This window comes from Mastigoproctus giganteus, chromosome 3 (genome assembly GCF_048544385.1).
Source record: "Mastigoproctus giganteus isolate SK-2022 chromosome 3, ASM4854438v1, whole genome shotgun sequence".
NCBI lineage: Eukaryota > Metazoa > Arthropoda > Arachnida > Uropygi > Thelyphonidae > Mastigoproctus > Mastigoproctus giganteus.
In genome coordinates this window covers 228,359,919-228,377,426 of record NC_143577.1, presented here as the reverse complement: position 1 = coordinate 228,377,426, position 17,508 = coordinate 228,359,919, and the positions used below count along the sequence as shown (strand labels likewise).

The 17,508-nt window shown below is 36.0% G+C and overlaps 1 protein-coding gene across 2 annotated transcripts in view; it reads left to right on the top strand.

The window, feature by feature from the left end:
* Positions 1-17,508, top strand: part of LOC150088812 (3'-5' RNA helicase YTHDC2-like) — a 281,725-nt gene that overhangs the window by 135,476 nt on the left and 128,741 nt on the right. For both annotated transcript variants that reach the window (XM_090369668.1, XM_090369667.1), the window contains exons 13-14: positions 1,967-2,154; positions 9,261-9,354. In XM_090369668.1, the coding sequence (XP_090225794.1) occupies positions 1,967-2,154; positions 9,261-9,354 (282 nt within the window). The remainder of the gene's footprint in view (positions 1-1,966; positions 2,155-9,260; positions 9,355-17,508) is intronic.

Here is a 17,508-nt window from a genome sequence, read left to right as displayed (position 1 = left end):
CTCCTGCCCACCTGGCTACAGAGGCGCCCCCTCGAATAGGCAACGCTTTCCCAGTAGAGAAGACTGTTGTTACCTATTCTCAGAAACTCTGTGAATATCAGCCCCCCACGGTGACCATTTCGAGGATTATTGGCCTTTTATCGGTGGGTGGGCAGGTACCCTGGTATTGCAGACATGATGACCCAGTTGTGAAGATAATCACACAATATGAGAGATGGCAAAAGGTTTGTATAGTAATATTTAAAATAACTAAATACAATAAGGCATACTATGTTAATAGTAAGAGTTTTATATCTACATAATATTGGTGTAGATACACCATAGATAACTCTTAAGAAAAACCTACAATTTTAGTGTGGGAGGCATCATTTCCTCTGTATCTCATATTGTGCTCGATAATAGGCCAATAGCTTTGAAACGGTGCTGTTTCACTTCCATGAAACAACAGATGACTGCTTGTCGGAATGAAGGGAAACCACTCTCTTCTAAATCTCTAACAGGGTGATTACAATAGAAGGTTGCCCAGAGCCTATTGTCCAAATGTTTAATACACCTTAGTCTGCCCACTGGCTATGGATACACAGAAAGTAGTTGACCAGCTCGACTTCTCGGTATGTGGGACAGGTAGTCGGATAGGTTTTACAGGTTCCCACTGAGTTGCAGATGGTAATCTCTTTATCTTTAATTTGAGCTTAACAACAGCACTATTGCTTCCTTTAAGGCCATTTGTGCACACAATGTGTACCCAGTTGTCTCGTACTGCAGTCGTTATATGGAAAATTTTCTTCATTCTATAAACGAAGAAAATTTTCGTTTCCATAAAACGAAGAAATAAAAAAATTTTTTAAAAATACGGTAAAGAATAAAATTCTATTTAGCAAATTCTAAAAAAATCCTGAAAAAAGAAAACATTTATCTCTAAATAGAAAAATTCGCTATAAAGAAGTTTTTTAAACAGAGATCCGACTGTACTTATTATTTATTATGATTTTACCAATTATCGAAAAAAGGCGCATAGCCACGAATTTGCCAAATGCACCGAAAACCTAGCTTCGCCACTGATTGTCAGCGATATACAGGGATTTTTCTAGCAGGGATAAGGAGGTGATTATCCCCTTGTATAAGGCAATGGTAAGGCCACACCTTGAGTACTGTATACAGGTCTGAAGACCTCATCTTAAGAAGGATGTAAAGCTGTTGGAGCGAGTGCAGAGAAGGGCAACAAGATTAGTGAATGGAACAAAGCTTAAGTTTTGCAAATTACAGTGTCTGGAGACTAGGCACCTGCGAGGTGATCTGATTGAGGTGTATAAAGCCTTGAATGGTTTGAGCATGCCCAATGCTGATGGGATTCTTCCTCTTGCTCAGAATAATCGCCTGAGAAGGCATAAATTCAAATTGAGGAATGACAGTTGTAGGATAGATGTGCAGAAGTTTGCCTTTAGCCAGCAGGTGGTTGATTGCTGGAACAAACTTCCATCTGTTGTTGTAGAAGTTAATAGCTTAAATAGATTCAAGGCAGAACTCGACAAACATTTGGAGCGAGTGGATGGGTGAAATAAGGGGTTTTTTTTGGCTGATGCTATATAAGCTTGCTTTCTTGCATCATGTGCCTTTGCTAATGCTAACTCATTGTGAAGGTATTCACAATGTGAGATATACTTAAATGATGCCAATTCTTAGCTACTTTAGCAGTTTACTGCGTACTAAAATGATGCATTTGCTCTAACTTGTGGATCATTTAAGTTCAATGCAATTATTTGGTGTAGCAATATAGTATAATTTTATCAAGTTATACAGATTATACTATACTTTCCTATTGAAGTCCTCTACATATAAAGAATGTAGATAGTACCAGTGTCTTGCAGTGAGATAACCTTGCACTAGATTTTATCAGTGGTACTCTTGGTCATTTTTATATAGTTCCCTTTCACTTTATATGAATTCTCTATTTTTCTAATTTTAGGCCTTCTTCAAAAGATATTCAGACTTCAGACAGAGGAAATCGTTCATCAGGACCATTAGAAATTGTGGAGTTAAGTGAAGAAGACAAAGATTTATTGGATATTTATCACCACAGTTTTGATGATGAAAAGGTTGATTTGGATCTTATTTTGTGTTTATTACATAAGATTTGTACTAAACAAGATGAAGGTAAGCACTTTTTGTTACATCAGTCTCTCTCTCTCTGTCTCTCTCTCTCTCTCTCTCTCTCTCTCTCTCTCTCTCTCTCTCTGCATGCAATATATTCTTTGAATACAATTTTATTATAATGAGGTTCTTATGATTTTGAAAATATGAAATAGCCCATTTATTTTATTATGCCTTTCTTTCAGCTATATTGCCAATTATTTTGCATTCTTCAATTTCATTAAGCAACAGAAATTTCCCAAATCATTCATAACTTTTATGTGCTTCACTGAAATCAGTAGAAATTTAAAATTTTTTTATAATAGTTAATTGTAATTTTGAGAGTTGTTTCCAGTAAGTACTATGATAATCAAACCACAAGGCATCTGTATATTATTATTATTATTATTATTATTATTATTATTAGCTATATGGTGCAAGGAAACCTGAGGCTTATGCTACACCAGCCAAAAAAAAAAAAAAAAAAATTCCCGAGTTACTCTGAGAGAGAGAGAGAGAGAGAGAGAGAGAGAGAGAGAGAGAAAATTAGAAGGGAATCACCAAGAAAAAGAAGAATGATGATATCCAGCTCAGGACCCTGGGCTATCGTGAAACCTTCCGTGAGTATTGATCATCTCTGTATTTTATGGCAAGTTTGTCTGTTTTGAAGAACAACCTGATCTACAAGGTATAAAAATCTTACTCTTCCACTTGAGACTGAATAACTCAGACACCCCTTGAAAAAACTTTTTAGAATTCTTTGTTATTGCCAAAATGGAATAAATTACTGTGGTCTAGCAGTGGGTATTGAATTCCAACCTGTCCCAGTAGGAGGCACATGGGTAACTTCACTGAAATATAAGTTGTCCAGCTACTGACAAATTATACATGTGTATTTCCTAAAGAATCATAGTAATGAATATTCACTGTTACAAAACCTAAAAGAACAAAATTCTGTCATTATATAATTGATATGTAATTCTCTCATGATCATTTATTTGTGTATAATTGCATTTGTATATACAGGAACTCCCCGACTTACGTAATACTCGACTTATGCAAATTCGACTTTACGTAAGTTTTTGCCAGCCAGTGCAAACTGAAAAAAATATGGAAACGTATTTTGCATCTGTAGGGATAAATGGAGGTATTGTGAAAATATCGTAATGTGAACCCAATAACATATTGTTTTTTTTTCGTTCCAAGTCCTTGGAAGTTGAAAATTTTACTATATTACTAAACTATTTATCTCTCTAAAAGGTCATATTTATAATGGAAATTGCACCACACTTTCATCTTTATCATATGTTTCCATTATAAGAATCAGTTATGAATGCCTTTGTGATATTTTTCTAAAGCACGTTCCTGGAGGTCACAACCAAAAAAAAATTTGCACTTTCTGGATTATTGGGCTTCTCTGTTAGCACAATCTATTATAAACAGGTAGTAAAAAAGGTAAAGTGCAGCCATTATCAACCCACTGCAGGATGGAAGCCTCCTCAACAATTCATGCAGACAGGTAGTAAACTCGATCTTATTGCATTTGTGATAATCCCGATAACTGGAATTCTGTGGGTGTTTGCATTACGGTATTACAGTCCTTGAGGTTGTCACAGACATTCTCTCAGATATGCCAGATGGTAATCTGGCATGTACTTGCTACCTGGGAGTCTAAAATGCTGATCAAACTGATATTTGGGTTCTCTGAGCAGTGCATACTGACAGCCAGAGCAGGTCATGGAGTTTTGTCAATGATATATGGGAATTTTGCTAGCAGAGACAAGGAGGTGATTATCCCTTTGTATAAGGCAATGGTCGGGCTACACTATGAGTTCTGTATACAGGTTTGGAGGCCTCATTTTAGGAATGATGTAGAGTTACTAGAATGAATACAGAGAAGGACAATATGATTGGTAAGAGGAACGAAGGGGTGCACTTATGAAAAAAGGCTTAAGTTGTGCAAGTTGCAGCATCTGGAGACCATGCACCTGCAAGGTGTATAAGGTTTTTAATGGTTTGATCAGGCTCTATGCTGACAGGATACTTCCACTTGCTCAAATTAAGAACCTGAAGGGATATTGATTCAAATTGAGGAAAGACAGTTGTAGATTAGATATGTGGAAGTTTGCCTTTAGCCAGTCAGTAGTTGATAGCTTAAAAAAATTTAAGGCTGAACTAGACAAACATTTGGAGTGACTGGATGAGTGAAATGGGAAGGTTTTTTTTTTTTTTTCTGGCAATGCTGTATAACCTTGCTTTCTTGCATCATATGCCTCAACTAATGCTAATAAACTCTAGACAAATGAGATTGAATCAGATTGGCCCACTTGATGTCGATGGCTCGACTGTTGATGATCCTGTTCAGATAGCTGATAATCTGAATTAGTATTTTTGGATCTACATTCAGACATGAGGAGTTATTAAGGAAGGAAAATGCCAGACGTTTATCAAACTATAACAGGGTGCTTAATGATTTTGTAATAACTGAGAGCAAAGTGGAGGAGAAATTGTTGAAGTTAAACATAAGCCCCCTATGATGGATGGGATCTATTCAGTTATATTAAAGGAGGCTGCAAAGAAAATAAGCAAACTCTTAGCCATAATTATGAGTGCGTCCTTGGACTCAGGGGTAGTCCCCACAAACTGAAGATGTGCAGATGTATCCCAAATTCACAAAGGAGGATCTAAGGATGACACTACTAATTACAGACCAGTTAGTTTAACTTCTGTTTTGGGGAAAATAATGAAGTCACTGATTAAAGATGCATTGCAGGTTCATCTAGACAAGACTGCAGTAATAATTCAGACACAGCATGGGCTTGTTAAGTGAAAGTCTTGTCTGACAAATTTGATTTAATACTATGATGTGGTTACAAAGGAACTGGATGCAAAAAATAATTTTGATGTCATATACATGGATTTCAGGAAAGCTTTTGACACTGTTGCACATGCAAGCCTACTGTATGAATTGGAGCAGTATGGTATTAAGAGTAAGTTGCTACAATGGATAAAAGGGTAGTTGAGTGGGATAAGACAGAGAGTGGTAATCAGTGGATGTTGCTCTTTGTGGATTAATGTTATTAGTAGAGTCCCCCAGTGTTCAGCATTGGGCCTACTGTTGTTTTGTATATTTATCAATGATACTGATGATGAAGGTATATCAGGCTTAATGTCCAAATATTCAGATGGTAAAAAGATTGGCAGGGTTGTTGACAGAGACGTGCCGCAGGTGAGGCGAATGAGGCTCTTGCCTCGGATTAAAGCTGAAAGGGAGGGGGGTGCCAAAAGAAAGATTAAATAATTGCCAATGTTGCCATGATTAACAGTAGGGTGCAGTTTTTCATTCTTGCCTCAGGTACTGAAATGGCTTGGCATGGCCCTGGCTGTTGTTGACAGTAATGGCAGTGCACTACTGCAACAGGATGTAGAAAATATGGGCAGATGAGCTGAGAAGTGGCAACTAAAGTTTAACATTGACAAATGCAAAGTACTGGATATGGGTAGAAGTAATCCCAGCGAAACTTACCAACTGTGTGGTACTATACTTAGGGTGGTGGAAAATGAAAAAGATCTGGGAGTAATTATGCAGTCAGATATGAAATTTTCAGAGCAGTCCAGACAGGCTGCCAGAGCAGGTCATGGGATGTTGTCAATGAAATGTAGGAAAAAGGTGATTATCCCTTTGTATAAGGCAGGGGTGGCCAACAAGTCGATCGCAACTTTAATTTCGGTCGATCACGTCACAACAAATTTTAAATATATATAGATTAGTCAAAATCTAAATGTTATTATTATTATGCGCCCAACTGCATACTCTTATTACAAATCCATTGAACCACTTGACTACTCTTGTTGCCGCACAGCTGCTAGGCTTGTCTAGTGAAAATTCATTCAGTTATGTTGTGGAGAGCATAATGTATGTGTCGAATTCTTATTTAGCTTATTTAATATTAATAACTGGACAGTACTTAAACTTTAACTTAATAACCTTTAATTTAAAATGAATACTACGAAAAGAGCAAAACGTATTACTTTCATCAAGAGTGGGAACTAGAATACTTTTTTGCAAAGATAAAAAATAAAATGTTGTTGTTTGATTTGCAATACTTCTGTGGCTATACCCAAAGAAAAAGGAAATTTAGAAAGCCACTCCATGGTAAATACCTATTGGATTTTCCACCTAATATTGACCTTAAAAAAATAAATTAAAAGAACTTAATCCAGATTATTCGCACAACAAAATTTCTTCGTGATACCTAATTTACAATCTAAAGCAGTAATTGTAGCATTATTTAAAGTGAGCCAACTTCTTTCAAAAAAATGCAAACCATTTTCTGATGGTCAATTCATCAAAGACCCATTTTTAGAAATAAGATTCTCTTTTTGAAAATTTTTTAAGAACAAAAATGAAATTAAAAGTGCTCTTCAAGATCTACAATTATCTCAAAATACTGTGATGTGATGCATCGAAAAAATGAGTAAAAATGTGAGCGAACAAATTGTGTGTCCTTTTCTTTACAACTGGATGAATCTACAGACGTCAGCTCAATTGCTCATTTTGATTCGTATGGTTTTCGATGATTCTGCCACTAGAGAAGAACTGTTGGGTATGGTTTCATTAAAAGAAAGAACTAGAGGTCTTGATATATTTAGCGCATTCAAAAATTTTATCAAAAAAATTAAATTACCACTATTTAAGCTCGTATCAATAACAACAGATGGAGCTAAAGAAATGACGGGGCAGCTTAACAGATTCATCGCATTGTGCCAAAAGATGACGAATTCCCAGATTTTTTGAGTTACCAATGTATCATCCACCAATGGCTGATTTTACCAGTAAATTAAGTGATCTGAATTAGCCAGCAAAAGATTAAATACTAAAAGTGTTATGGACATAGCTTTTGAAATCATGAATTCCATCAGAGGACAATCTCTTCAAAGGAGACTTTTCAAAATGCAACTCAATGAAAATGAACCAGATCTGATATTACACACAGATGTGAGGTGGCTGAGTCGGAGTAAGTTTCTACAGAGATTTCTAAATTTGCTGAATGAAATTAAAAAATGTGTTGATCAAAGGGGAGATGATTATCAGCAGCCGAAAGATACGGAGTGGTTGTGTGAGCTGACTTTTTGGCTGATTTTACCAGTAAATTAAGTGATCTGAATTTGGAATTAGAAGGAAAAAATAAAAATGTGGGTGACATGATTAGTAGTATTTCTGCATATAAATATCAATTTTTAGCAATGGCTAAGGATCTCAAAGGAAAAAAATTCAATCATTTTGCAAATATGCTAGATAATTTTCAAAAATATTATTTTTCATTATTATTATTATTAGCCGTATGGTGCAAGGAAGCTTGAGGCTTATGCTGCACCAGCCAAAAATATTTGAGAAGAATAATATCCAACTCAGGACCCTGGGTGTGCCAAGCCCATACTCACCACATATGATATCCTGTTTTTGAATTTAATAGTGATGAGAAATATGTTTATGAAATAGAGAAAGTTATGGATGATTTAAAAACCAGATTCTGTGATTTTGAAACAATTGAAGACATTGTTCAATATATTTCTTATCCATTTAATGTCGACTTAGATACGAAATAAATTGCAGAAAAAATTGCTGAGATTTTTCACATGGAGAAAATATTACTTGAAAATAAAATTATTACATTGGAAAAATTATATCTTCCTAAAAACCAGATCATCAGAAAAATACTTTTGGAAATATGTTTGCCGAGAAAAGTGCCCAAATGTAAAAAAATGCAGTGAGCTATTAAATTCCTGTTTTGGTTCCACGTATCTATGTGAACCGGCCTTTTCTTATTTGAAGCAAACAAAGATGAAGAATCGTTCTACTCTTACAGACTTGCATACAGAAGATTCTTTACTGTTGGCCTTATCACAGTATATCCCCGATTTTGAAAGCTTGGCAGATGACATGGACACAGACTTCACATAAATTAAAAATTTAAATATATGTTAATTTAAAATAAGAATTGTGAATCGTATTTAATTTTAAAATATATAAACAACAATCAATTTTCAATGTGTGTTGATTAGCTTTTTTAACCACATGCAATGAAATTCTTGAGATGGTAGATCGCGGCACATTTTGAAGAATAAAAGTAGATCGCATCACAAATTAAGTTGGCCACCCCTGGTATAAGGCAATGGTCAGGCCATGCCTTGAGTACTGCATACAGATCTGGAGGCCTCATTTTAGGAAGGATGTTGAGTTGCTTGAGCATGTACAGAGAAGGGCAACAAGGTTGGTGAGGGGAGCGAAGGGGTCCTCTTACCAAGAACGACTAAGTTCTGCAAATTGCAGCGGCTGGACACTAGGCACCTGCAAGGTGATCTGATTGAGGTGTATAAGGGCTTGAATTGGTTGAGCACGCTGAATTCTGATTGGATTCTTCCGCTTGATCAGATTGCGAACCTGAGGGGGCATAAATTCAAATTGAGGAAAGACAGTTGTAGAATAGATGTGCCGAAGTTTGCCTTTAGCCAGAAGGTGATTAATTGCTGGAACAGACTTCCATCTGTCATTGTGGAAGTTGATAGCATAAATAAATTCAAGGAGGAACTGGACAAAAATTTAGAGGGAATGGATGTGTGAAATTGGGGTTTGTGTTTTTTTTTTTTTTTTTTTTTTTTTGGCCAATGCTGCATTAGCTTATACACCTGCTTTTTTGCATGACATGCCTCCATTACTATTACTGTATCACTATATCATATTGCAAACTCCTCATTAACGTCTTGTAACGGTTTGTAATTTTCAGTGAGAATTTTTTCTCAGTTTTGTGAGAAATTTCAGGTTAACATGATGTTGAATAAAATTTTTGAACATTTTTGTTTTTGAAGAAAAATTCACTTTAATTTAATATTGTGAGACCCACAAATGCATAATAGTTTACTGCTGCCATAATGATAGATGAAAAATATTATACAACATACACTGGTAGTTTCATTATTGGTCTTAACAGCAGTGCCTGCCATGGCAATCCCTGGAACTTTCTAGTCATACATTGTATATTTGCTTATTTATTTATTATTATTTTTTTTTTATGATCTGAAATTAAAATAGAATATTAATGTTTTTTTTTATATTTTTTCAAGTTTAGGTGCTGTTTTAATTTTCTTACCTGGGTATGATGAAATTGTTTGTTTAAGAGAAAAGATTTTGAATGATGAGCAACATTTTCCTGATACAAATAGGTAATTTTAATATTTTTTCATAAGGTTACTTAAGTTTAATTTATTATTATTATTTATTATTTTTTTTTATTATTTTTTCTTTTATTTAAAAGTGGCAGATTAATCTGCTTTAGGATAGATATTTACTTAGGGAGATATCTTGAATTGAGCTGGATATTTACTCAGTGGGTATCATAGTAAGCGTTTATGCATTATAATAAATTGAAGCCTCTTTTAGGGCTATCTCTTCTTCAGTGAATTTCTCAAATTAGTTTCCAGTGAAGGAATAATTTCAGCTCTAAAAATTTTATTTTGTTGCCTTCTGCAAGGCAGAATAAAACTGAACTTTTACTGTGAATAAAGACTTTTGTCACTTAATAATTATTTTTGTTTTTTATTCTTTCATTTTAAACCCCAGAGTATTCAGTATTAAAAAAGCTAAGTTGCAGTGTATTGAATAAATAATTACTCATATACACGCATGCATAAGGAAGAGAGATTTATGATCTACACTTGTTGTACTACCAATTACCCATTAACACACCTAATATTATTTTTCTGGTGTTTTTAGATCTAAAGATATATATGCACAAGGTAACAGCTGATTCCATTGACCCCTGCATCACACAAATGAGTTTCTGATTTGAACTGGAACTCAATACGTTCCTGTTCAAATCAGGTGAATGGTTGGCCACATCTATCCATCAAAAACTCTTGACAGTCTATGTGGACCAGACTATTGATTGAAGTAATGTCCAGAGGTGGCTCCAATGGTTTTGGAAAGGTGAGATGATTTAGATAGACAAACCAAGAGCTGGGAGACCATCTATCACAAACAGTGAAAACGAAGAACTCATTGACCAATTCATTTGAAATGACAGGTGCATAATCACCAGACAAGTGATGGATGTTGCAAAAATGCAAAAAAGGGAAGTGTTTTGACCATCATCAACAGACTGGGGTACAGAAAAATTGTTCTCGCTGGGTGCCTAAGCTGTTCGCACAAGAAATAGCTGTGAGGAAAGAGATCTGTGAAGGTCTGGAGAGATTTGGTGTTGGCAGTCCTGAGTGTTTTAAAGGGTTGTCATGTGATGAAACATGGCTCTTCCATTAAGACCCACAAACCAAAAGACAATACATTAAATGAGCATACCCAACATCACCTGTAAGTAAAAAGCCAAAACTTATGACCACCTTCTTCTGGGATCAGAATGGCATCATTTTTATCAATTTCTTGGAAAGTGAAACAACCATCAACAAAGATGCTGTTTGTCCCCAAAAAAGCTTAATTGCATTCTGAAAACCAAAATACCTGAATTGAATTGGCAGGACATCAAATTTTATCAAGATAATGCAAGGCCACATACAGCACAGATGACACTGTCAAAGATTGCGCAGTTGGAGTGGAGCATAATTTCTCATCAACCCTATAGCCCTGAGTTCACCCCATCAATTTTTTTTTTTTTTTTTTTTTGTTTGATATACTGAAGACATACCTATATAGTAAGATGTTGGAGAACGATATGGAACTCATTTCTGACATTAAATATTGGTGTAAATGTCAGACGTGATTGCCCCTTAACATATCTATACTGTGGCTGCAGTATAACTGCATTCCTGTCTAGATTGTCCTGCATTACTTCTTTGATCAGTGACTCCATTATTTTCCCTAGAACAGAATCTAGCTAACACATCTGTAATTACTTGTCTCACTTTGATTCCTCCCTTTGTAAATTGTGGATCTTTACTGCCTCCTTTAATATAATTGGATGGATCCTATCCACCCCCAGGTGCCTCTTTTACATTTAGCTTCAACAATTTCTCCTCCACTTTCCTCTCAGTAATTACAAAATCATTCTGCTCCCACCAGAATTTCACTCACTTCTGACATCCTCATCTCTAAAAAATTCCTTGTGTGTGAATGTAGATGCAAAATACCCTTTTAGTTTGTCAGCAACCTGAGCAGAATCATCAACAGTTAACTCATTCATATCTAGTGGACCAATGTGATTCAACCCTTTCCGTCTATTGTTAACACAAGTAAAGAAGACCTTGCTGCTTTTCTTTCCATTCTTTGCCACAGACTTCTCATAATCTACTTTTGCTTGCCTAACCTCCTTTCTGACTTAATTTCAGACTAGTTTATATCTACTGTAGGCATTTATATCACCAGATATTTATATGCATCCCATTCATTTTTCTTACTGCCACAGTCTCATCAGTTCATCTGACCTCCATTTAGATCTTTGCCTTGAACTGTATCTCTTAGTTAGTATAAAAAGCCTAGTAGCTTCTACAATAACATCCCTAAATGTTTCCCATTTGGAATTTGCAGTGGCTACTTCATCAGTTGGTGCCACTGCATAGAATTTAAAAATTGGCTGAGACCACTATAGACACCTTTATGAAAGTAAAAGCACTTTTGCTTGCCTTCAACAGTAATTACCATCTTTAAGTAAATCCCATATCAATACATTGTGAACTGTGATCATTGCAAGTAGTAAGTCTTTTATTTGCAAGTTCTGATAATCATATCAAGGGTATTGCTTTCTCTTGTTTGTCCCTCTAACATGCTGGTGTAGGAAACAATCATCCAATAAATCCACAAGTCTTGCTACTGTGTGAATGACCAACTCACAAAGTCCAGTTAGTATCTGTACAGTTAAAGTCCCCCATTATAAGACATTCTGATTTACTGGACCACTCTGTATGGCTGTGCTAATTGTTACTCATCACAGTCATTAGGCATGTAGCATGTTCCTACTCTCACTTTTGTTTTCCCAGTGCTTATGTTACACCAGACTGACTCCATATTGTCCTGGGCACCCATATCCACTGGATGCACCGCCTTAGATTTTATATGCTTCTTAACTAAGAACATAACTCTCCCCTTTCTGTCCTGTCTGTCCCCTCTCTATACATTGTACTTTTCATATTCAAATTCCGAATCTCTTATGTCTGTGTGACACCATGTCTCTGATATCCCCACAATGTCTGCATTTGATGATTTGATCAGCACTTCAAATGTATTTGCTGTGCTCCTAGCATTAGTTTATATACACGTATACCTGCAACTGTTTTTACTTTAAGTAGCCCTAACACACTCCATATATTTGCTTGTTTCACGAGAATCCTCAGCAAATTTTGAAATCCCTGACACCTTGCTTTTCAGACTGTTAGTCTGTGTATCACCCCTAGCTGACACTTGTCCAATCCACCTAATTCTGCCTCGATAGCAACCACAAATATCCTTGCACTCCTATTTAAGTGTATCATCACTGTAAAAACAGTCTCTCCTATTAACAATCACAGACCATTCTGAAAAAAATTCTGTAAAAGTCCTTCACAGACATTTCAGTCCTTCTAGGACTGAATTGATTGATAGTGTGAAAATATCTGAAATTATGTTTAAGATAGTTATGAAACTGCTGTAAAATTGATGGAAATGATCGTAGAGGATCATTTCAATACGAAGATCATCTAAAAATGGATATACAGTAAATCCCTGCTATTCGCGGGGGTTACGTTCCTGAGAAATGCTGCAAATACTGAGTTATGGCTCCCATAGTAATAAAAGGTTCCATTCCAAAGTATGAAATATATAAGAAAAAATAGTCTAAAATTTTGTCTATGTATGTATTATATGTACCTTCATAATATGATTATGTACATAGACAGTACATAGTGGAATATAAGCATAAGGCATCGAAATGAAAATAAGAAACAATTTAATATTAAATGTAATATTTATTAGAAATTTCAAACCAGCACCTTTGCTAGCTAAAAAACTTATCCCACCAGTGCTATCACCAGTTTTGCTAAAGTGTTGATAAAGGTGTTTTGCCTTTTCACGAATGATGAGTGAACTTAATGGAATTTTATTTTGAGTTTGGTCTTCTAACCACAGATTTAAAGCTTTTTCCATTTTTTCTAATTTAACATCACACGAGTTACAGAGAAAATTTTTGAAGCAATTAACGTGTTTTCACGGACACTACGGCGAATTTTTTCTTCCAATTTCTTGATTGACTGTACCATCGACTCATTGATTTTATAATGTTTTGCCACTGACGAGACACTTTCACCATTAGAAATTTTGTCTAATAACTCAATTTTACCTGCTAATGTCATCACCTTCTTTGATCTTTTCACAATTCCCTTGTTATTCGTAGCCAAATTTTTGTAGGGGTTAAAAAAGAACTTGTCCACAATAAAGTCACTTTAAAACACTTGAAAAAGTCTGTTTACGCTAGTACTGCAAAACGGTAGATTTTTCACTTTTATAAGCATGTCAATTAAAAGAAAACGATGAAACCATCCATGACAAGCACATAACACATATTGAACAAGGATTAGAGGGGGGACATCCATACTCGCGATTTTGTCACCTCTCTCCCCCCCACCACCCATTGAGTGCTGTTTTGACCAGGAAAGATGATTTTAGCCACGCCCATATTTTTTTATGGTGGAAAATGTTCACAGCGCTTTAAAATTCACATATTTTTGGTTTCATTTCATATTAAATCAGCGACCACAAAACCGCGAATACAAATACTGCAAATAGCGAGGGTTTACTGTATTTGCAACTGAAAGACTGGAAGCAGCATCACAAAGCTAAGAATGTTAATACAAATCTTACATACTTACTTGAACCAATCCTCATATCAGCTTTTCTTACCTGTTCTTGTAATGCAACCCATCGAAACTAAAAAAAAAAAAATTGAATCTTACCATCTTAGAATTGTGTTATAGCCATAGAAGAATTCATTGTTTCTGCTTCTCTAAATATAATTAATAAAAAAGTACTTATCCTTTAGTTGGTAGATGACTTTCATCAACCGGTGAAATACCATCACTTTGCTTATTGGAGGCTTGAAGTGGTGAAACCCATGTTTAGTCTCTAGAGCAAAGTTTGCGGCACCCCACCCCCTCCCTCCATACTTCTCCTTCAACAAATGCACGGTACTAAGTACTATAGGTTTTGATACCTTTCGTGTTTGGGGTTTTAAAAAAAAAAAAATACCAACCAGACTACTGAACTTCCATTATATATTACTTAATCACTCAATATTTCTTATCCAAATTATAAATATAATTTATAAAAAAAAGTACTAATTTATCAGCGGTGCCGCCCAAAATCCCAACATACCAATTGTATTAAAAAAAAAAAACAAAGTTAGAACCCATATCTCAGAAACTATTTGCAATAAAAAATGTTTTTCATGTAATCAAAATGGCCGCTAAAAACATTAAAATTTTATTTAAACACATGGAACATGTAAATTGCAGTCATGCAAACAGTATATGATAATGTTAATATTTTATGTTATATTAATGAATAAACAATACACACTTTATATATATATATAATGCATAAAATAATATTTATAAAGATACATTATGTACAATACCGGGAAGAATTCATCACAGATCTGTTGTCACAATCTTTCGCAACTGTCATTATTCTCGTTTCTCTCTCTCTCTCTCTCTCTCTCTCTCTCTCTCTCAATTTTCGCCTTCTTGCATTTCGGACAGGATTCACCATAAAGTATGCATTCGGCCTTCTTATCAACCTGTTGCTGTTCTTTCTGAAATTCCTCGATGATCCTATTTACGCCAATATGTGCTCGTCTATACACTCCCATCTTCTATGCCAAGCCTCAACAGTGTTTTTGGTGCGTGGAATTCCCAATTGAATGGAATCGTATACGGACCATAATGTTGGTGAAAATGGTGGACGCAAATTACCATATCACTATGCATATACCGTCTAATTATTCAGGAAGGAGAATGATGTAGGTAAAGTAAACATTGGCAGTGAGCTGGATGATTTTGTAATAACCGAGAGGAAAGTGGAGGAGAGATTGTTGAGGATAAACATAAAAAAGGCACCTGGGGTGGATGGGATCTATCCAGTTATATTAAAGGAGGCAGCAAAGGAGTATGCAAACCCCTAGCCATAATTATGAGAACTTCTTTGGACTCAGGGGAGGTACCCATAGACTGGAGATGTGCAAATGTAACCCCAATTCACAAAGGAGGATCAAAGGCTGACACAAGTAATTATAGACCTGTTAGTTTAACTTCTGTTCCAGGTAAATTAATGGAGGCACTGGTTAAAGAAGCACTGCAGGATCATCTAGACAAGAATTCAGTTATAGCTCAGACGCAGCATGGTTTTGTTAAGGGCAGGTCTTGCCTGACCAATTTGATTGGATACTATGATGTAGTCACAAAAGAACTGGATGCAGGGAATAACTTTGATATTATATATTTGGATCTTAGAAAGGCTTTTGATACTGTTGCACATGGAAGACTGCTGCACAAATTGGAGCAGTGTGGCATTGGAGGCAAATTACTGCTATGGATAAGGGGATGGTTGAGTGGCAGAAGACAGAGAGTGGTAATCAATGGACACTGCTCAACGTGGACTAATGTTATTAGTGGAGTTCCTCAAGGTTCAGTGTTGGGTCCATTGTTGTTTTCGGTGTTTATGAATGATATTGATGATGGGATATCAAGTTTAATGTCTAAGTTTGCAGATGATACAAAGGTTGGCAGGGTCGTTAAGGACACTACTGACGCTATGCTGCTGCAACAGGATCTGGAAAGGTTGAACAGATGGGCTGAGAGGTGGCAAATGAAGTTTAACATTGACAAATGTAAAGTACTACATATGGGTAACAGTAACCCCAGAGCAATGTATCAACTCTGCGGTACTACACTGACAGTGGTGGAGAATGAAAAGGACCTGGGGGTAATTGTGCAGGCAGATATGAAGTTCTCTGAGCAGTGCAGACGAGCTGCAAGAGTAGCTCATGGTGTCTTGTCAATGATATACAGGAATTTTTCTAGCAGGGATAAGGAGGTGATTATTCCCTTGTATAAGGCAATGGTTAGGCCACATCTTGAGTACTGTATACAGGTCTGGAGGCCTCATTTCAAGAAGGATGTAGAGCTGCTGGAACGGGTACAGAGAAGGGCAACAAGATTAGTAAATGGAACAAAGGGTTGCTCTTACGAAGAAAGGCTTAAGTTTTGCAAATTACAGAGTCTGGAGACTAGGCACCGGCGAGGTGATCTGATAGAGGTGTATAAGGCTTTGAATGGTTTGAGCATGCTCAATGCCAATGGGATTCTTCATCTTTCTCAGAATAATCACCTCAGAGGGCATAAATTCAAATTGAGGAAGGACGGATGTCGGATAGATGTGCGGAAATTTGCCTTTGGCCAGCGGGTGGTTGGTTGGTGGAACCGACTTCCATCACTTGTTGTTGAAGTTGATAGCCTAAACAAATTTAAAGTTCAACTGGACAGGTATTTCGAACGAACGGAGGGGTGAAATGGGAGAGGGTTTTTTTTTTTTTTTTTTTGGCTGATGCTGAATAAGCTTGCTTTCTTGCATCATATGCCTCTACTAATGCTAATGCTAATGCTAATATATATTGTCTTCAAACTACTCTGTCACATCACTAGCTTCCCTTGATAAATGTGGCTTCAGACTAGTTTATATCTGCTGTAGGATATGATTGCTTATGGTATCCCACCAGAAGGAATAAATGCCAAGGCACACAAATGTCGAAGCAGCAAACTAAATTTTTCATCTGTGCCAGTCCACTTGCTTGAATTTTTCTCCAAACACATTGTCACAAGTAGAAAAAATAGACCTTATTAGACACGTTAGGGAACTCGCCTTTGAAGGCATTTATTGCAGCTAATTCCAGGTCAGTTAATATGGCCTATGGTCTTAATTCAATTTTTTTCACTCTTATTCGTTAACCCGAGGGGCTCGCATCTGGTGAATATGGGCTTGGCACACCCAGGGTCCTGAGCTGGATATCATCATTCTTCTCTTTTTGGTGATTTCCTTCTACTGCTGACTCTCTCAAGGTAACTAAGAAATTTTTTTTGACTGGTGCAGCATAAGCCTCAGGCTTCCTTGCACCATATGGCTAATAATAATAATACAATACAATTTATTTTTATCAAGAGAATTTGTTTACAATAAATGAACTTGTTAAGAAAAGTAAATTTCTTGACAAGAAGTTGTAATTCTTCATTTACAACAGTTTTTGCATACAAATTTGTTATCTAACAGAAAAGATAATGAAATCACAACACAGTACATTCCGCACTGCAAACAGAGATAGCAATTCTAATCTACAGTATCAAAAA